The sequence below is a fragment of the Camelus ferus genome, chromosome 4 (assembly GCF_009834535.1).
Source record: "Camelus ferus isolate YT-003-E chromosome 4, BCGSAC_Cfer_1.0, whole genome shotgun sequence".
Classification (NCBI taxonomy): domain Eukaryota; kingdom Metazoa; phylum Chordata; class Mammalia; order Artiodactyla; family Camelidae; genus Camelus; species Camelus ferus.
The window spans coordinates 72373518-72394691 of record NC_045699.1 but is presented as its reverse complement, the minus strand read 5'-3'; the positions used below and the strand labels follow the sequence as shown (position 1 = coordinate 72394691).

The 21174-nt window shown below is 50.7% G+C and overlaps 1 protein-coding gene across 1 annotated transcript in view; it reads left to right on the top strand.

The window, feature by feature from the left end:
* The first annotated feature begins 1103 nt into the window (after positions 1-1103).
* Positions 1104-21174, top strand: part of CAMSAP1 (calmodulin regulated spectrin associated protein 1) — a 52780-nt gene continuing 32709 nt past the window's right edge. Inside the window, 4 exon segments of the mRNA XM_032478752.1 lie at positions 1104-1238; positions 1402-1561; positions 15585-15847; positions 16703-16864. Of these exon segments, the coding sequence (XP_032334643.1) occupies positions 1402-1561; positions 15585-15847; positions 16703-16864 (585 nt within the window). The 5' untranslated portion in view covers positions 1104-1238.

The window sequence follows — 21174 nt, the reverse complement described above, 5'->3', positions numbered from 1 at the left end:
GGAGGCTGGAAGCCCTCTTGCCCTCACCCCCAGGGCACCTTAGTCATAGGAAGGGCCGTTTCTTCTTGCCGTTCTCCAGGCCTTGGGTTCCTTGACCCCTGCGTTTGGCACAGTTGTAGTCCTTTCTTAGTTTGTCTGTGAGGTCCTCACATAAACATCACTTAGACACGAGGTTACACAGTGTTACTAGAATTATAAGCCCAATAAGGGCTCTCTGATGCCGACTTAGGACGAAGCCATCCCCTTTTTGGGGGATGTGCCTAAGGACTGTCCCTACGGTTGCACGGGGTCGGCGGGGAGGCGGGTGAGGACGCTTCATTTTGTCTCAGGTGTCCAATACCCACCTTCCCTGGAGACCATGTGCCCACTTGGCGCACTCCTGGTCACAAGTGTCTCTGGCAGGCTCTGGGGGTCCCTGAGGCTCTACATGCTGCAGGAGGAAGGGGTTTCCCTGGCCACCAGTGCTGCGCTGGGTTGGGGGTAAAAGGGTACTCCAGAGGTTGCTTTCTGGGTGGGGTCCCCGCGCTCCGGGCCCCAATACGGTGGGACCCACCCCCCCCAGGCTACTTTGGGTTGGGGGGAAGTCCTAGGCACCGAGGACCAATGTGGACGGAGGCGTCCCCAGGGCTCCTGGCGTTGCTCGGGGAGGGTGAACCCCCGGGCTGCTCCGGGGTGTGGGGTCGCCGGCTCCGAGCGCTTCCCGAGGTTGCAGTCGGCACGCACAGGGGGCTCCGCGAAGGACTCGGCCCTCGTCGGGCGGCGGCTGAGCGCCGGTGGTCCAGACGACCCAGTGCCAGGGAGAGGGAGGCGCCGCCCAGACAAAGAGATGCTGCGGGACCCGCCAGGGCCTGTCCGCCCACGCCGCCCGCGCCGCGCGACCCCGCGCCCGTGCCCGCGGAAGGGGGCGGGGCCTTGGGTGGTGCCCATTGCGCCTGCGGGAAGGGGCGGGGCGAGCGCGGGCCGGACCCCACTGCGCCTGCGGGAAGGGGCGGGGAGGGCGCGGGCCTGTGGCCGCACCCACTGCGCCTGCGCCGGCTTCGGCGGTGCGCGCGCTCCCGCCGGTTGGCCGCCTCCTCAGCCACCGCCGCCGCCCCCGGATCCGCGCACGCGCCCCCCGCCCGTGCCTGAGGCCCCGGCCCGCGCCCCCCGGCTCGCAGCCCTCGGCCCGCGGGCCCCGGCTCGGCCGCGCAGTATGCAGCAGCAGCACCCGCGGCGGCGGCGACGGCGGCGGCTCTGAGGTGAGGCCGGGCGGTTGCGCGGGCGCGGGGCGCGGGCAGCGGGGGGCGCGGGCGGTCGGTGCCCAGCGGCCCCACGCGGGTCCCGGGCGCGGCGAGGGGCGCGGCGCCTTTGTTGCGGCCGCGGCCCGGCGCCGCCCGCGCTACAGCACCCTTTTGTGTGCAGATGGTGGACGCGGGCGGCTGCCCGGCCGGGGAGGGCTGGAGGAGGATGGAGGCCGCGCCCGACGGCGCCGTGGACATCGTGCCGCTGGACCGCTACGACCCGGCGCGGGCCAAGATCGCCGCCAACCTGCAGTGGATCTGCGCCAAGGCCTACGGCATAGGTGGGCCGGGGGCGCCAGGGGAGGGGCGGCGAGGGCCGGGCCTTTGTGCGGTGACCGCCCGCAGCGTGCGGGCCGCGGTTCGCGGGGTCGCGGGTCGGTCCGGTGTTCCGGCGTCCGGGGGCGCCTGGTCCTGCAGGTGCAGCGAGGGGTCGGCGCTCCTGGCGGAGCCTCTCCTGTCCGTGCGGGTCGGGCGTGAGTCCAGCCCAGGAACGCTTGACCGGGGCCTGTCTTGGTTCTGACCGAGTGTCAGGTGTTGGGCTTTCCCTAACGAGACCATGCTTTGAATGGGCAGTGCTTGCTCAGAATCCCTGCCTTCGGTTAATTCCTGTTTTGAAGAACTGGGTAACCTTGTTACTGAGTCCAGTTTGTTAGGCCGTAATATGCTTAGTGGATTAAGACGCTCCTATTTCCAGCTCTCGGAATTTTGCAGACCCAGTGACTCTCCTAATTGCTGGGCTCTAAAGGTTTTCTTTATTAACTTCAGGTGCTTTGTTTCAGCTACAAGATTGAGTGCTCTTACTCTGCTTTCTTTTAATTTGAAGCATTTTAAAAAAATTACCTTTGTTCTGGCGAAAACACTCGTGTTTCTAGATTGAGACTGAAGTGGAGAGGTAACCCGTTCAGAAAAGAGTTGGGTTGACCAGTTTTGAAAAACTCGCTGAGCAGGCGTTTCCCTGAGACTGGATCTCACCAGTTGGAGTGGCCTGTGCGGTAGGTGGACTCAGTCATGAGGACAGACACGCTCTGCAAGTCACAGGGATTAAATGCAGTGCCTTATTTTAAGTTGGTTTTGTAGCGTACAAGGAGCATTTTCCCCTTCATTTTGTAGTTTTCGGTTTTGCAGTTCTTTTTTATGGTTGCGCTGAACTTCGTTCAGTGTCCGTATGGTATGATGGAGAAACACTGCTTTGGGGAAAATACGAAATTGATAAAAAGCATATGTAAAGTTTTCGAGTAAGGTGTAATTAGTAACCAGAGTGACCATTCAGGTATCTAGTGGTCAGTTTAAGGAAAAGGACGTGACCGTGGAGCTTTGCAGAGCAATGTGCGGCTGTCCAATGCCGTGGCCTCCTGTTACGCCCACCTCGTGTCTTGTGTTGGCTGTTGGTTTGCTTTTCTTTATATTTCACCATTTACATTTGCATCACTAAGCTGTATTATTTACTTTTCCGCATTTTTGCTCCTGTCAGAGTGACTGCTTTATTCACATCACGGTCTTAGGTTCTTCTTAGCTTCCTCTCCTTGCTTTTCTACCACTGTGTAGTATTTCATCGGGAGCCTGTTCACTGCTCATGGGCACTGGCTGGGTTGTGGGTCTCTGCTCGGAAACACTGTGCATTCTTGGGCTTGGCTCTTGTGGCGCATGTGCAAAGATTCGTTCCTGTTTGTATTTTTAAGATTTTACATATGGAGGTGGCAAGATTCTGGTAATGAAAGCTACAGAGACACAAATACCTTTAAAAAGCCCTCTCGTCATTTGCTTTCCAGTTTCTTAAGCAGAGTGAATTCGTTTTTATCTCCTTGCCTTTAGCTTTGGCATTCAGCGTGGGATTTGTTAGCTATCTGGCAATAAATGTCTCAGTGGTAGAGTGCGTGCCTAGCATGCATGAGGTCCTGGGTTCAGTCCCCAGCACCTCCTTTAAAAATAAATGAGTAAGTGAAAACTTAATTACCTTCTCCCCCAAAAGACAAACAAACAAATACATTGAAAAAAATGTGTCTTTCTCAGGGTCAGTGTTGGGTGAATCTAGTTTTATTTCCAGTACCAAATCACTCTTTAATACTTGATGATTCTTCAGATAATTAGTTCAAAAGCTGATATTAAAATTAACTTTGAAGTTTTGAAATATGAAAGGCGTGTGGTTATAGAGCAGGAGCTGAAGGAGCCTGGGGCGCCTGGGGCTCCGAGGCTGGGCTACATGTCACCAGCATCCCTGGGCTGCGGGGAGCTCGTCAACTGCTGGCTGTAGGAGGTCTGCTCTTCACTAAGTTTTGCTAAATGAGAATGATTTTCCATTCTATACCTTGCTTCAGGAAGGCAAACATGTATCTTTTTTCTTTTTGAGAATTGCTCTTTAAATTGACAAATTTGGGTGACCCCCAATTCAGATGACCAAGAAGACTCAGCTTGGCTCAGCCGAAGTGATTTAATGGGTGTAGTTGGCATGGGGGGGTGCTCAGCCTGAGTGGGAGCTTCGCCACTTACCCAGCGTCGGGGCTTGGCTTTGAGGAGGCAGGGTGGGGAAGGGATTTTGGTAGGGTAGTGTAGATCTTTCTCCCCAAAACTCTTTTCCTGATCTGGGGGTCTGTTATTTCCACCATCTTTTGGACATCTCCATGTGTCTCTCCAGCTTAGCTTGCAGTTAAGGAGAGCTGGTTCTTTTAGCCTGCATTTCCTTGCCAGTCAGCTTTTACGGGAGGGGCGGCGGGGGGGGTGATGGTGACAGGGGCTCGAATCTTTACTTGTTGTACAATTGCTCATCAAGTAGCCAGATGAAGCCGAACAAACAGTCTTTCCGTTTGTATAGGAATTGAAAGCATGCAGACACTCTGGAGCAAGGTGCTCTGAGGCCACCTTGTTTTGCGTTTGCCTTTTGGGACTCTCGGTGTCCCCGGGGTCACCGTCTGCCATTTGTAGTAACGGGGGGAGGCTCAGGAGCGCTCGCCCTTGGCCAGGCCTTGAGGTGGCGTCTGGTTGTGCAGAAACGTCTTCTCCAGTTTTCTTCATCTCTGGTGTCACAGCCAAGAACTGTGGGCTGGCTTGTGCTTTTATTTTTAGATTCTTCTCCTCCTGTTTTGGGGTAACTCTTGTTTCATCGACAGTGCTTTAATTATCTCTTTAGAAATAATATATTGGATAGGTTGAAAGTTATTCACTTAAAAGTGTCTGTAAGAAGGAGGAGAACCTGTTTCACTGGAATATTTTTGTTACGTCCATTGGGGTGAAAGTTATAATAAATTGGTTAAGTTTAAGGGAGTGACTTGATACTATTTATTTTACAGAATAGAGCACTGGACTGGGGCTACTACATTCCTGGCCTGGCTCTTGCTTTTACTCCCTGAACTTAGGAACCTTAAAAGTATTTAGGCCTTGGTTTCGGTAATAGCTTTTGTTATCGCCCAAGGACAATTTTGAAAGTACTAGAAGGCACTCAGCCCTTTGCTAGTGTGTTGCTGTGTCGCTCAGTGGGGGTGATTTCGCCCTCTGAGGAGCCCTGGAAACCAAGTTGCAACTCACAGCCTGGTCAGCTGCCCTGAACCAGGCCCAACCGTGGGAGCATCCAGGGTCAACCTTCTCTTGTCACCAGCCACAGACTGGAACGGAGAGAGGCCACAGTTGGAGCCAACTGCTAGTAAGGGGTCGACACTCTTGTCCTCTTGCCCTCTCGTCAGTTAAACTGCTGATTTGGAAACCGTGCTGTGGGACAGGAGTTCTACGTGTGGATGGTTTGCCCTGTGCAGCCACTGACAGGGTGTCTGTGGGCACAGCGGCTGCCAGCTGTCTCTTGCACAGACCGCAAGAGCAGCTTGGACTCTGTTTGCTTTGTCGGTATTAGGAGCAGAAACCCTTCTTTGTCAGCTCCGGGGGCCACCACCTACCTGTGCTGTCGTGACCTCTGGTTAAGATGAAACGCGTGCTCAGAGCTCCTCTCCAGGCCTCGGGACTGGAAGTGAAGGCCTGCCAGGCCCTCATCCCTGAGCTCTGGGAGGACAGTTGCCGAGTCTCAGCGGGGAAGCCCTCATTCAGAAACATGTAGAGTTTTTTTTAACATGATGATTCACTCAGGGTATTGATTTTTGAGTTTAGGTTTTATATTTTAGTAGTCTTCTGTTCTTAGCAAAGGAATTGGGTGCTGCTGAGCTGGGAGGTTACAGAAAACCTAGGTGCCCTGCTCAGCGGTGCTGGAGACCGTGGGGTCAGGTTGCTGGCTGGTTTTGTAGCATCACCTTCCCTCTGCGTGGGCGGGCTGAGAACCGCCTGGTGTCCGAGGTCAGGGGTTACTGACCCAGGTTGTCTCATTTCATGCCATGTCTGCAGGTCAGAGTCAGTGCTCAAATACTGGTCAGGTGGATAAAAGAGTTAGAAGCACCTTTGAAACAGGTGGAATAGAAAGATGTGCTTTATCATTTTGTCCGGGAGGCCATGCCTGGATGGGTTTGTATTTTTAAAGATGCACCAGTTGGTGCGTGTTCTCTTTCCTGTCCTGATACCACAAATTAATATTAATAAATTTTAGTTAATTTGTCTCATTAGAGTTTTAATTATATAGTTTAATAAAAGGTAAATCCATCTTTAAGTTCAAACTGCCCCAATCCTTTAAATCTGAGTGACCCTCAAAAGGCTTGGCCACTGTTGTGCTTTAGGGCGTTAAATCTGTGCACGTGATCTTCCAGGAAGCCTGAAGTGTTTTCTTCTTTGTATTATATTTATCCTCCTAATAGCTCAGAGGCTTCTTCTGCTATTTTTACTATATTTATTTATTTTTTATTGAAGTATAGTCTGTTTACAATATTGTGTTAGTCTCTGGTATACAGCAAAGTGATTCAGGTATACATTTATACTTTTTCAGATTCTTTTGTGTAGGTTATTACAAGGTATTGAATATAGCTCACTGTGCTATACAGTAGGTCCTTGTTGTTTATCTATTTTATACATAGTAGTGTGTATATGTTAACTTCATACTCCTAATTTATCCCCCTCTTCCTCTTGGGTAACCATAATTTTGTTTTCTATGTCTGTCAGTCTGTTTTGTAAATAAGTTTATATGTGTTATTTTTTTAGATTCCACATGTAAGTGATGTATAATATTTGTCTTTCTCTGCCTGACTTACTTCACTTAGTATAATAATCTCTGGATCCGTCCACATTGCTGCAAATGGCAATATTTCATTCTTTTTTTATGGCTGAATACTATTCATTCCATTGTATATATATGTGACATCATCTTTATGTGATCATGTTGATGGACATTAGGTTGCTTCCATGACTTGGCTATTGTAAATAATGCTGCTCTGTACACTGGGGTGCATGTATCTTTTTGAATTAGAGTTTTCATCTTGCTAATGATTTTTTTGTGGCTATGTCACCATTATATGTACCAGTGTCCTTTTTTACTTCCTAGTCGAACTGTTGAAAAACTCAGATTGCTATCATTTTTTTCATCTAATCTGAAGGTGACCAGGACGGAGCCAATATTACATTCATAGTCTCATAACTGTTGTGTGTGTAATTGTGTTCTGCACTACAGGAAATACAAGGGGGAAAGTTATATGATGCAGTCTCTTTAGTTGCTTAGAATCCACGTGAACTATCGACCTAGACAAAGGAAAATGAAATAATGCAAGAACTGAAACATGGCAGCATGGCATTAGCACGGGAGCTGTCTTAAGGTAGAAAGTGGAGCTGTCAGGTGGGCAGATGGAGACCAGAGTGCCTACACTGCAGGGAGCAGTGGTCGCTGTGGAAGGGGTGTGTGGCGGGGCTTTGTGGGGAGAGTAGCTGGTTTTGGGGTAGTCCCCCCAAGAGTAGAGGGACGGCATCTGGCCAAGTTCCGTGCAGAGGAAGAAGTGTTTGTGGGCACTGAGTCGATTAACCTTGTTGTGACAGAGGATTTGTGGACCGAAATAGTAGGTGATTAGTTTGGAAAATAGTGTGGGCCAGATTGTCCAAGCTGGCTAGGGATTTCTTTCATGATATGTGCCTGGGAAGGTTTTTGTACAGGGGGGTGATGTGATGAGAGACAGCCTGGCAGATTCTTCTAGCAGGTTGGAGCGGGTAGAAGCTGTAGTCAGTGGAATATCCAGGAGCTTGTCCTAGTCCGTTCCGGCTGCTGAAACAAGATGCTGTAGACGGGGTGGCTTACGAACAGCAGACGTTTATTTCTACGGTGCTGGAGCCTGGAAGTTGAAGACCGAGGTGCCAGTAGATTCAATGTCTGGTGAGGGCCCGCTTCCTGATTCGTAGACGGCTGTCGTCTTGCTGTGCCCTCGTGGGCAGAAGGGGTGAGGGACTTCCTTATATGGGCTCACATCCCATTCATGGAGGCTGAACCCTCATGACCTAGTCGCTTCCCCCAATCCCCACCTCCTGATACCTTCACCTTGGGGGCTAGGTTTCCGTATGTGAATTTTAGGGGACGCACACCTTGAATCTATAGCATAGCTGATGTCGTTTTGGCCTGAAGTGCCAAGGCCTTGCCTAGTTTGTCTGTGGTGGGAATGAGAAAGTAGATTGAGCCAGCAGATCTTGGCAAAGCAGAGTCCTGGAGACTGGGTTGACTGGTGGGTGGGGGTGGGAAGTGGGCAGGAAGGAGGAATGTCAGCTGGGGGTACTCCTGACGGGAATATTTATAGTCTCTATTCCATAGAACTTTCTTCTTTCATGGCTTTGTTGCCACAGAGAGAGATCATCTCTGAGTTTTTCTTTCTATTTCTGATTTATTTCCTGCACCCTTGCCTGGCGCTATCTTCTTGTTCATGCCAACTAGTTCACTTATAAATCCATCAGTCACTGTCTTCCAGTTACTTCAAACTCACGGAGTCAAAATTAAACTTGTACCAGTTCAGTTGAGTGTTCCGATGTGCGCTGGGCTTGCTTCTCAGGGCTCACGTGGCACTGGCTGTGGCCATGACCACAGACCTGCAATGCAGGGTCACGGAGACAGTGCCCGAGAGGGGAGCAGGTGCCCTGCAGAGCAGGAGAGGGAGAGGGAGGGAACATGGACTGGTTAACAGCTGAGCCGGTGACTTTGGTGGGTGAGAACTAGGTAAGAGTAAGGGAAGGGGCAGGGCAAGGCAGGGAGGAGGGGTGTGGCCTCCTTCACACTGAGGGGAGGCTGGTGCTCTAGTTGTGTTGAACTGTGAATTAAGGTGCTGCGGAGATGAACGTATATTGGAAAGAATGCAGAGGGTCGGATCTTGGAACACCTTGAACAGCTGATAAGCTGGGATTTCGCTGTGTGTGAGCTGGGGAGCCACTGAAGTTTTCTCAGGAGGGAGGAGATGTGTTAAACCTTGGGTTTCAGGGAGGTCTCTGTAGGGCAGGGTAGTGGTTGCTGTTGAGTGTACAGTGAAGAGCTTTGTTTTGGACCTTTGAGAAAACCAGCTTTCGTGAGGCATACTTTACACACAGTAGAATGCATACATTTTTTAAAGTATAGTTTGATGAGTTTAAACAAATGTAGATGCCTCTGTGGACAGGACCACAATCAGGGTAAGACATTTTCATCACCTCCAAGGGTTCCCTTGCGCCCCCTCCAGTCACCCCCACCCCCACCCGAGGCTCACTGATCTGCTCCTGTCAGCGTAGGTCAGGTTGGTCTCTAGAGTTTCATATGCCTCTAGTCCTACACCAGGTAATTTCTGTCCGGCTTCCTTGACTCAATGTGGTATTTCGGAGACTCATCCATGTGTGTAGGTCTTTTTTGCTGAGCACTGGTAGCAGTGTTCCTTGTTGGGCTGCCCACATTTTACTTACTCATTCACTCATTGAGGGACACTTGGATTGGTTCGAGTTTTGTCTGCTCTGAATAAAGCTGCTGTGACCATTCATCTACAAGTCTTTGTGTGGGCGTACGTTTTCATTTGTCTTGGGTAAATATCTGCGCATGGAATTACTGGGTCATATATAAGTGTATTTAACTGCTCAGTTGTCTTCCAAAGTGGCTGTGTCATTTTTTATTTTCACCAGCAAAGTGCTCTGTGTCCTTGTCAGCACATGGCGTTGTCAGTCTTTTTAATTTTAGCCAGTCAAGAGGATGGGTTGTGATATCTCGCCGTGGTTTTGGTCTGCATTTCCCTGATAACTGGTGATGATGAGCATTTTTTTTTAATGTGCTTATTGGCCAGTTGGATCTTTTTTTCTGTGAAGTGTCCTTTCAGATCATTGGCCAATTAAAAAAACTTTTATTTTGAGAATTGTATGCTAATGTGCAGTTGTAAGATATCACACAGAGAAGGTCCTGGGCACCCTTCCCAGATGGTAACTTCTTGCACAATCATAACATAATATCACAACTAGGGTACTGACATTGTGTAACTAGGCATTCCATGCCTGCAAAGACCTCTCCTGTTCTGTTGCCTTTTTATAACCACCTTCCTCCCTCCCTTCTGCTTGCTCTGGGTTTATTTTGCTCTTTTTCTAGTGCCTTGAGGTAGGGGCTTAGATCATTGATTTGAGACCTCTCCTCTTTCCTAGTACAAGCATTTAGTGGTATAAATTTTCCTCTTGGTATTGCCTTGGCTGCATCTCATATATGTTGATATGTTGTATTTTTGTTTAGTTTTATGTATTTTTCTTTATTTCCTTTGATCCTTCCTGCTTGATTCATGAATTATTTTGAAACGTGGTTTCCAGTTGTTGAAATTTTCCTATTTTGTCTTTTTGTTACTTCTAGTATGATTCTATCTTGGTAAAATAACATATTGTGTATGATTTCTGTTCTTTAGAGCTTGTTAAGGTTTGCTGTGTGGCCCGGGGTAAGGTCTGTTGTGGTGAGTGTTCTGTGGGCATTTGAAGAGAAGTGCTTTCTCTTGTTGCTGGGGGAGTGTTCTGCACATGTCAGGTGACAGGGGGTGTTGAGGTCCCTAACTGTACTTGTAGTGTCTGTTTCTCTTTTCAGCTCTGTCTTTCTTCTTTTTTTTTTTTTAAACAAGCTCTGAGGCTCTGGATTTGGTGCATACACATTTAGGATTGTGAGGTCTTCTTGGTGGACTGACTCTTTTGCTATTATTGTAACATCTCTATCTGTCACTAGTAATTTTCTGTCTACTTTATCAGATATTAATATAGCTGCTCCTGCCTTTTTAAAACATAAAAACAGTATTTGCCTGGTGTAGCCTTTTCTGTCCCTTTACTTTCAACCTAAGTTGTTGAATTTGAAGTGAGTTTTTGTAAACAGGGTATAGTTGTGTCATTTTTTAAATCCATTCTGCCAGTCTGCCTTTTACTTGGTGTATTAAAGTATTTACATTTAATGTAATTGTTGCTTTGTTATGGCTTATGCCTGACATTTTATTACTTGTTTTTGTTTTCTCTGTTTCTTGTTACCTTCTTTTTTTTTTTTTTTTTTTTTTTTTTTGCCTTCCTGTGGATTACTTGACAATTTTTTAGGATTCCGTCTGTGATTTATTTGTATCATTTTGGGTATGTTTCTTTGTATGTTATCTTAGTGGTTGCTCTGGGTATTATGATATATACATGTGACTTAAAACACTTGACAGGTATTGTTTTACTATTTTGAGTGAGGTGTGAAGACTGTTTTTCCATTTAGGTCTCTTTGCTCTCCCTGCTTTTAAGTACTACTTGAGTAACTCAAGGTGTTGCAGGTTTTGTCATCAGATATAATTTAGAAAACTCATGAGGAGAAGGATAGTCTTTTGTCTATTTATATATATTTACATACATTACCCATTTCTTTACATTATTTTTTCCTGATGCTCCAGGATTCCTTTTTTTTTTTTTTTTTTTTAATACCATTGTCTTTCTTTTTGGAGAATTTTCTTTAGCCATCCTTCTAAGATTTGCCAGAGACTATTTTTTTCTTTTTAGTTTTCAGTTTTCTTTTGCCTGAGAAAGTCTTTATTTCTCCTTCATTCCTAAGGATAGTCTCACCAGGTATGGAATCTGGTTGGTAGTTCTCTTCCTCAAGCCCTTGAGAAATGGGTGCTGCTTCCCTCTGGCCTCCCTGGCTCAGGTGAGAAGTTCACCGTCAGTCAAGTTCGTGCTCCGTTATCCCTGAAGTGTTGTTTCTCTCTGGCTGCTCCAAAACGTTTTCTTTGTCTTTAGTGTTCAGAAGCTTGATCATGATGTGTCTTAGCATGGATTTCTTTGGATTTGTCCTTTTAGGGTTCACTCAGTTTCTTGAAGTCTGTGGTTTTATATCTTTTGCCATATTTGGGAAGCTTTCAACCATTATTTCCTTAAATACTGTTTTAGCCCCACTTACTTTTTCTTTTCCAGGGGCTGTAGTCGTACAAATGTTAGATCTTTTGTCATTCTCCCACAGGTCCCTGATATATTTTTTCAGTATATCTTCCATCTGCTGTTCAGATTGGGTAAATTCTGTTTACTTGTCCTCAAGTTCACTGATACTGTCCTCTGTCGTCTCCATTTTACTATTGAGGCCATCCAGTGACTTTTAAAATTTGTTGCTCTACATTTTTTAGTTCTATATTTCATTCTTTTTGTATCTTCTTTACTGAATTTTTTTTTTCATTTTTCATTTGTTTCAAGAGAATATGTAATTGTTTGTGGAGTCATTTTTATGATACTTGTTTTAAAGTCCTTTGTCAGGTAATTCCAACATCTGACTCATCTTGGTGCTGGTGTCAGTTGATTGTCTTTTCTCATTAAAGTCATGGTTTTTTTGGTTCCAGGTATGACGGGTGATTTTCGATTGCTTTCTGGTCATTTTGGCTGTTATGTTAGGAGACTTTGGGTACTATTTAAATTTTTTATTGCAGTAGGCAGTCTCCCTGTTTAGATTCAGCATGCAGATCCTGGCCTCCTCTTGTGGATGTGGTTCCAAGTGACAGTCTAGTGTTGAGAGCCCTTGTGGTGCCATTTTGTTGTGCCTGGCGTGTCTGGTGCCGCTGGGGCCCCCACTGTCCCTGCTGGTGATGCTTTAGGAGGCAGGAGGATCTCCCTGGGGTCGGATTGCGTGCTGCCTCCGGGTGGATGGGGTTCTCCACCCACAGGACAGGGAGCTTCCAGGCTGGGGGCTTGCTGAGGTAGGTGTCTAGGCTGTTTGTTAGTGGGGCTTCCTGTCAGTCCCCTGCTGGTCCTGCCAGGCTGGCCTGGGGTCGTAGGTGGGACTCCTCGTCCATCTGGGTCAGGAATGAGCCTGCTTGGCTCGCCTTCTGTTTCTAGGGGCTCAGAAAACACGAGACCTGGGACACTTTCTGGTGGGTGGGAGGTTGTAAAGCACCCTGTTGCTGTGCTCTTCCAGTCCTGGGATCCCAAACCGGTTTGCCTTCTTCCACCTTTCAGACTTCTCCTTTGGTTCTCCTTCGAGTGATTTTGGGGTTTATACTTGCACCTTGTGGAGAGGAGCTGGAGACACAGGTGCCACCCTGTGTGGTCCTTCTGGCTGCTTTAAAAGTTTTTCCTTTGTCTTTGGATTTTGTCAGTTATTACTTTGATGTTCTTTGGTGCCCAAGTGACCCCCCTCCCTCTAGTTCACTGGTCCCAGCCTCTCGAATGTTCCTTACATCTGTATGGCCTCCGTGGTTGTCTTTGCTGGCCAGTTGACCTGAATTCTGCAGTCCCCCTGCTGCTGGAGGGGCTCCTCTCCACGTAGGTCTGTAAAGATACGTGCTCTGTTTCCTTGGTCATCTGTCTGCTCGTTAGTCTTGCCAGGTGTGAGGTCTCCAATTTGCGTCTCCTTTGCACTGGTTATGCTCCTGTGCACCTGTGTCGGGATCCCTGGATGCTTGTTAGCTGGGTGCGGTGTTCCTTGTCTAGGAGGGGACCTAGGGTTAGTGCCTGCCTGGGGAGTCTTTGAGGGGTGAGTGAGGCGGGTCTTGCCTCAGGGTGAGGAGACCCTGGCAGCAGAGTTCATGCCCGGCCATTGTCATTTATCCCCTGCCCACTCAGCTGTCTTGCCCTCTGGGAGTCTGTCCCTCCCCAGGTACTGTCCTTGGGGATCACCTTGAAATGGAAGTGATGGGAGGAGGGGGTGTTGAGGGTTGGTGGGTCCCCTTCCCTCCCCCACTGGGTTGCCTGGTGCCCTGATGGTACCTGCCACCAGGCTGTGTTGGGCCAGTGCTGCTGCTCTTTGCCTCTGGGTGGTGAGGGGTCCCATGGGGGACACGGGCAGCACCGTGAGACTTTCTGCAGGCCCTTCTCAGCAGTGCCTGACCCCCTTCTCCTCCCCTCTTTGGTTTCCCTCCAGCCTGGGACCTCTCTCCCTGGGGTTGCTTAGAGCTCTGGGTTCGTTTTTTGTTCACTGCAGGCATGTTTGCCCTTCCTTTTTAGAGCATGGCTGTATACACTGCTGACGTCTTCATCAGATAATTTTGACTTTGGGGTCATCACGGGGTTGGGGTCTGTTGGTTGTCTTTCTCGGTGGTTGTAGGTTTTACTCCTTGTTTCCTTTGTTGACTAAATTTGGATTGTGCCTTGGACATTCTGACTCTTACGTGTGAGACTCTGGGTCCTGTTAAAATCTAGAGAATGTTGATTTCTTTTTAACCAGGGAGGCCACCCCGCTGGGTTGAGACTGCAGGCCCTGACAGCCTGCCTTCTGCAGCCGCGGCTCAGTGCTGGACTCTCCCAAGCCTTCGTGGCGCGTTCCCGTCTGTCCACCTGAGTTCAGTTCTCAGTGCTGTCGCTGTGCTGATCCCAGTCGGTGTCACACGTGGGCCGCTTGGGGCTGTCCAGGGGGGGTCTACACAGATTTAGGATTCCTTGTTTACCCGCTCTTCTCTCTGATCGCCGCACCCCAGGGCTCTGGGCCCCCTGGGGGTCTCCGTCCCTGGCTGTTTGACTGGAAGCTGAGCCTGTGTGTGTCCCGCAGCTGAGGCTGCCTCAGCCAAGGGGGTGAGGAAAGAGCCCGTGGCGCCCACCTGCCCTCAGTGCAGGGGTGTGGTTTTATTGCTGGTGCTCACTGGTGTAGGGGAGGGAGTCAGTGGGCTCTGCCCGGTGGGGACAGCCGTCAGCTGTTTTCTTTCTCTTCTGTCTTCCTACCCTGGTGTGGGTAGGGGTCCAGAACTAGAAGACCTCTATGAGTGCTTGTCTCTATGGCCAGAGAGGTCTGGGGTCCCTGCACGGGGACTCTGTTACTGGACCCTCCCTGACCAGTTCCGGGCTGCGCAATAGAGCAAGTGTCCCAGTGAAGCGAGTGGCACGAAGGCTTTGGTTTCCCAGGGCGTGTGGAGGGTGCTTTAGCCTAGATTGTAGTCTGTTAGACATGCAGTGGCGTTGTGTCTGAAAAGCAGTGCACACACCTAATTAAAAAATACTCTATTGCTGAAAAGTGCCAAAATAATTACAGTTGTGACATCAAAGATCACTGACCACAGATCGCTGTAACAAATATAATAATAATGAAGAAGTTCGAAAATTGCTAGAGTTACTAAAGTGTGACACAGGGACACAGGGGAGCAAATGCTGTTGGAAAAATGGAGCCGACAGGGCTGCTCCACGTGGGGTCGGAACAGACCTCCAGTTTGTGAAAAACACAGCATTTGCAAAGCGCGGTGAAACGAGGCACGTCTGTGCTTGACTCCAGCGCCCCCACTTTGGGGCACAGCGGTCCCACTTGCAGAGCAAGCACGAGGGACACCAGATGCGAAGACCATGTGGCCGCCTGGAGAGGGAGCGTCCCCAGCTGTGCACGTGCGGCTGGAGTACGTCTGTGGGAGGCGGCGTAGACCCTGTGGCTTGCGCTGGGCTCATAGTTGGTTTCTGACTCTCCTGACCTTGGGCACATCGCTTGCTTCCTCTGGGCTTCAGTTTCCTCCTTATCAAGTAAGGACAAAAGTCTTGATGTGATAGGATTGTGGTGGTGCTTGGTGGCATGGCTCATGTAGTTCCGTGCCACTCGGCCCAAAGATAGGTAAATACTCATTGACGCTGTCCCGGCTGCACCATGGTGGTGGCAGGCCTGGTGCTCCCTTCTAAGACATGGTGCTTGGCCTCGTAGTCACCTCTGATTTGACATCAGAAAAAGGACGCACCTGGCTCCCTGCCCCGGGCTGGCACTTGACGCGACCAGGCCCTGCGTGGTCCTAGCCTGACTTGTCCTGGTTTCCCTTCAGCCACGAGCCCCTCAGGCTCACACACCTGCTTCTCACTCTCCCGTGTCGGCAGAGTTGTCCCTGGGGGTTGAGGTGGTGATGTTGCTCAGTGATGTGCGTGGCCCATGGCCCCAGGTAGGGTGAGTAGCCCGCTTGCCTCCGCCGATAGAGAGGCCGAGGGTTACCGAGTAGCTGGGTGTCTTTGCGTCGGTCCATTGCCTTTGTGGTTAATGGCACGCCTGTCCTCTGCGTGGTCCTCACTGGTGATCTCTCCCCGGGGCAGATAACATCCCCGAGGACCTCAGGGACCCGTTCTACGTCGACCAGTACGAGCAGGAGCACATCAAACCTCCCGTCATCAAGCTCCTGCTGTCCAGCGAGCTGTACCGCCGTGTCTGCAGCCTCATCCTGAAGGGGGACCAGGCGGCCACCCTGCAGGGACACCAGTCCGTCATCCAGGCCCTGTCCCGGAAAGGGATTTACGTGATGGAGAGCGATGACACCCCTGTGACGGACCCTGACCTCAGCCATGCGCCCATTAAGATGGTGAGTGCCCCCTCCAGCCTTGTGCGTCGTGTGGTTTGCGGGGCAGGTCTGTCCCACTGCGGGTGGCCCCTCAGCCTGCACTTTGTCAGCTGTCCCTCTGCAGCTCGGCCGCTCGGGTGAGGCAGAGTCAGCCCCGAAACTTCAGGGGTTGGGACGGTGTGAGCACAAGTGTCCAGCAAGACGGCCGGCGAGGTTTGGGCCCGTGCGGGGCCGCCTGCGTGGGGCTTAGTCGCACGGGCCGGGGTGCTTTGGGGAAAGGGGGCCCAGCGGCTTCCGCGCGGCCTTTCCTCACTGGGCGTCCGTGAGAGCGAGGTGGCGTTGTGTTCCCAGGAGCGTCTGTTTGGAGGCCAGCCTTCTGCAGGTGTTGTGATATGTGATTGTCACGCCTGTTCTCTTAGGTTGTTTCATGTATATCTTGTAGGCATTTTGTGCCAAAATAAAGGAATAAATATGCCTTTCCTCCCCCGAGCATCTCCCTTCCCTTCTTTCTCTGAAAGCCGTGCTGCTGGTGTGACTGCTCCAGGCCACTCCAGGTTGAAGTCCCACAGTGCGCTGGCTCAGGCCATCCTCGCTTTTTGTTCTGTGGTTTCACTCTTGGCCTCTGTGGACAACGTGTTGTGGGTTGAGAGGATGTTACTCGGTGCTGGGGAGTTTAGTCGTGGGGCCTTGGCGCGTCTCTCCCGGCGGCGTGCTCTCCCTGGGCCGGTGGGGGTGGGGTGGGGGGGGGGGCTGCCTGCCTCCTTTGGGGGAGAGGAGGAGAAACAATGGGTTCATTCAGGTTGGAGTCTGAGCAAGTCTGCGTGGAAGTGGGGAGGGAAGGCGGGCTGGGCGACTCCCTGCTGCCTCTGCCCCCAGAGCGCCCACATGGCGATGGTGGACGCCCTCATGATGGCCTACACCGTGGAGATGATCAGCATCGAGAAGGTGGTGGCCAGCGTCAAGCGCTTCTCCACGTTCAGCGCCTCCAAAGAGCTTCCGTACGACCTGGAGGACGCCATGGTGTTCTGGATCAACAAGGTGAGTGTGGGCCGCCTGGAGCGCAAGCAGGAGCCGCAGCGTGGACGGCCGGTGCTCCTCGGGGCCGGTCCTCTTCCCTGAGAGCAGCACCGTCCCCAAGTGTCCGGCTGAGACCAGGCACAGCAGAGGCCTCAGGAGCGTGTCCGCTGCAGTTCCAGCAGACAGGTGACCCTCCTGGATGTGCAGAGGGAGGAGCGAGTCTGAAAGGTGAGGCGTGTTGGTGGTTCTCCATTTTCACCCCAGGCGCCTGCGTGCGTTAAAGGGGACCCCAGTTTTGGAAGGCATTTTGATCATTAAGAGAAAAGTGTCTTCCTAAATGCCTGTTCTCCCCTTACGTTTAGAAGTTTACAGCAGGCTCTTCTGTACATTGTATATAAAGAATGTTCATTTCTCATAGTGGGTGTTGTAAGATTTCCTTAGCAAAGCCTTTTGGTTATTAAGCCTCCTAATTTGCAGAAAGGTGTTTAGTGAGGGACACTTTGTTAATAAAGGAATAGAGCAGCTCCTTGCAGAGCTGTATTAGCATGCAAGAATTGAAAATGATCTCGCACAGTTAGTACGTATATTCCTATTTTTTATTTTTGTAGGAGGGTGTAATTAGGTTTATTTCTGTATTTACTTCTGGTGAAACTGCTGGGTGTTGAACCCAGGACCTTGTACGTGCTAAGCACGCTCTCTACCACTGCGCTGTACCTCCTGCCCTGCATGGATTCCTTACCACGTCAGGGCTTTGTAAGAGGTGAGGTGGGATTAGTTGCAGAATATGGCAAAGCCAGGCAGAGTGTGTGCTGCTCCCTTGAGGGGCCTCCTTCATCACATGCTGTGATGTCTGTCTCAGACGGTTGCCCTGCCCTGACTTGGTTTCCCCCCTGGGTACGGCTTTGGGACATCAAGTGGGTGTGCAGACCACCTCCAGTCCTTGCTCCTGCAGGGAGGCAAAGGGCTTTTCTAGGACTCACTGCGGAGCCTCTGGGTCCTGGTTTGGACTGGTGAGCTGGCCAGTGCCCATGAGGTCGCCTCTTGGTGGTGGGCACCTCGTCTTTCTCGTCCCCTGGCTTCACATGGTAGTGCCGTGGAAAGCACCCCGTGCGAACTTGGCCGGGAGACGATGCTTGGGAGGGAGTGGTGCACGCTTCCCTGGGAGACTGGCCGTTGGGTGAGAGTTGTGTAATCCTAGCATGAGTTTCCTTCCTGTGGCTGAAAGTTCACATTTTCTTTATCTTTTTCTCTTAACAGCTTTTATTGATTTCCCCCCTTATCAAATAAATGATATAGTTATTATAGAAAATTTAGAAAACACAGATGAGCAAACAGAACACACTGGAAATTCTACAACCTGACCACCTGTAAATGTCATGTTTTGATGTCAGTTCTCATGGTTTGTGCTCATTTGGGTGTGATGCTTAGACTGAAAGGCAGGGTTGAGGTGTTCCCAGACGTTTGACCGCGAGCCAAGGTTTGCGTGACGAGATGCGGGGAGCGCGGCGCGGGGGCTGAGCGGCCTCCTGCCTCGAGCAGCCGGTTCCCGTGCGTCACGAGGATTTCCCTCCACGCGTTCCTGGTGAGCAGTGCTTGTGAAGAAACTGAGGTTCATTTTTTAAAGGCTTTTGATTAGTTTTGCCACATTTCTGACCATAAAGATTGTACCATTTTCTCGTACTGTTAGTCTAGTTGGTGTTTTTTCCCCATGTTTTCTTGTATATTGGATGTTATTAAAAAATACTTGCCAATTTGAAAGGTGAAAAACAGCATCTTTTGTTTCTTCATTCACTGGTGAAGTTGAAGTTTAAAGAAGAGAGTGTATGTTTGAGTGCTTATCTCTCCCTTTGGGAGGTTGCGGCTTGTTCCCCGTGGCCGTGTTTCTTTGCGGGGACGGGGTGTTCCTTTTCCCTGAGGGGTTTCCCACATCTGCGGGGAGTCGCCTGTTTGCCCTGTGCTGGCGGGTGCTTCCCCAGGTGCTCGGCGCCCCCCTGCCTGTGGACGTGGCTGCGTATCAGTGCCACAGCTCCACTGTCCCCTCACTGCATCCGGCTGTCCCCCGGCACTGTACCCCCAGCTCTGGCTCTGTCTACGCTAGACGCTGCCTCCCCACTGCCGGCTGTGACTGTGACAGCTGTAGCTCACGGGCGGCCCCTGGGGCCCCTGTTCTGCGTGGCCACCTGGCCTGCCCTCCTCTGAGCTGCGGTCTGACCCAGCGTTGTGGCGATGGCCCAGCAGCCTCCTGGCCACGCCACGTTTCCCCGGGTTAATACATGCCTCGGTTTTTCGTGACCTTTTTGCCCTTGCCCAGTTTTTTCATTTGTGTCCCACACGTTCCACATTCTGCTCTTCCTTTAGCATTCCCACATGCGTTTCAGCGTCTTGCGTTAGTAGGTTGTCCCCAGGGTGGAGTCTCTGATGGGGGCCCGCCTGCACCCTGCTGTCCGGCAGGTTCTCTGAGCCAGATTCTCAGGTCCTGTGGGGATGGGGGTTCCCGCAGTCACTGCCTTCCTGGCTCCTCTCGGGCAGAGGCTCAGGTACAGGTGAGATGCGCCCCTGCGGTCTGCGCATGGAGGTCTCTACTCAGTGCACCTTCCCTCAACTGTGGTGTCGTCTGAGCTCCCCGGACCTTTCCCACCTGCTCTGCACTCCACGGGGCTCTGATGGCTGAGAAGCCCTGAGCCGGGCCTGGGAGCTTTCCCATCTTCCCCCAGTGGCTTTTCTCTCCTGAAAATTGCTGCACCTAAATTTAGCAAGGTTTGGGCCCTGGAGAGGCCTGACCTTGATGAGTTTTCCTTTCAGCGTCGTCCTTTGATGTGTAGTAAGATCTGAAGTCTCTTTGCCGCTCTGCTCGTAGGTTCCGTGTCCCCAGGATTGCTGCTGTGTGAGCACACTGGGAGCCGGTGGCGTGTCCCTCACCCGTCCTGTGGGGCCTCCCTGTGGGGTCACTTCCTTCTCTGGTTGACTCTGCGTCCAGGTGCTCTCGTCCCATCAGCATCTCTGGAATCACAGGGTGGCCTGTGAGGCGGCCTCTGGGAGTGTCCCTTTCCCTGTGGCATCAGTTTGGAGACCATCCTGCCGCAGGCTAGCTGGTTGCTGCTTGGGTCTCCTGCCCGTCGTCTGGGACTTGCCTTCATCACCGTTTAGAGACCGCCTCGCTTTCCGCCAGGCCAGCCCTGCTGCCTCCCAGCTGTGCCTATGTGGGGACCGTCCCTGCTCCCCTCCTCGCCCACAGCTTACACTTCCCAGATGTGGTTCTGAGCAAGCCTCTCCCCTCCCTGGATAATCGGGTGGGTACCCTGGGGGCAAAATCTCTCCCTGGGGGTGGAGCACCGCCCGGCTGTCCTCTGGATTTCCTGCTCTGTGTGTGACTGGATTGGTCCCCTCTTTGTCCCAGGTCTGGAGTTTTACCATGAACCCTCTTGCTGTGGCTCTTCTTATTTTTCGTTGGTGCCTGGCCAGTAGCTTGAGCCTCTTACAAAATGCCCAGGTTTATTGATACATGATTTACATGCAGTAAAAGGACCCAGTTCCTGGAGTTTTGGCAGGCGGCTCCATCTGTTCAACATTCACCATCAGGGTAACACTTCCATCACCCTAAACATGTTCCCTTTTGCTCCTTTGCTGTTAGTCCCCCACGAGGCCCAGATACCTGCTGATCTGCTTTCTTCACTAGAGATTCGTTTTGCCTCTCCTAGGTTCTGTAAAAATGGAATCATGTGGTATGTACTCGTTTTGTGTCTTTCTCTGGACAGAACGTTTTTGAAACTGATCCCGTCATCACACCCACCAGTAGTTCTGTTCTTTGCTACTCGGTAGGATCCCGCTGGACAGATGCACTGCAGTTTGTTTATCCGTTTACCTGCTCATGGACGCTTGTGTTGTTTCTAGTTTTTGCCTATTATGGACAAAGCTGGGAACCTTTGTGCACAAGTCTTTATGTGCAGATATATTTTCATTTCTTGGAGTAAACACTTAGGAGTGGAATTGCCGGGTCACATGATAAGTATATATTTAACTTTAGATGAAACTGCCAAAGTATTTTCCAAAGTGAGCCATTTTAAACTCCCACTAGCAAGACAGAATCCCAGTGGTTGCACGTTCTGTCGACACTGGGTGTAGTCAGTCTTTCTATTTTAGCCAGCTGCGTGGGTGTGCAGAGGTATCTCAGGATTTTAGTTTGCAGTTCCCTAATGACTGAAGATGTTTTTATGTATTTTTTTAGGTGTTTGTTCAGATACTTTGCTCAATTTTTAATGAAGTTGTTTGTCTAATGAGTTTCAGGACTTTTCATTCGTACACACACACATTTACATACATAGGGATCCAGC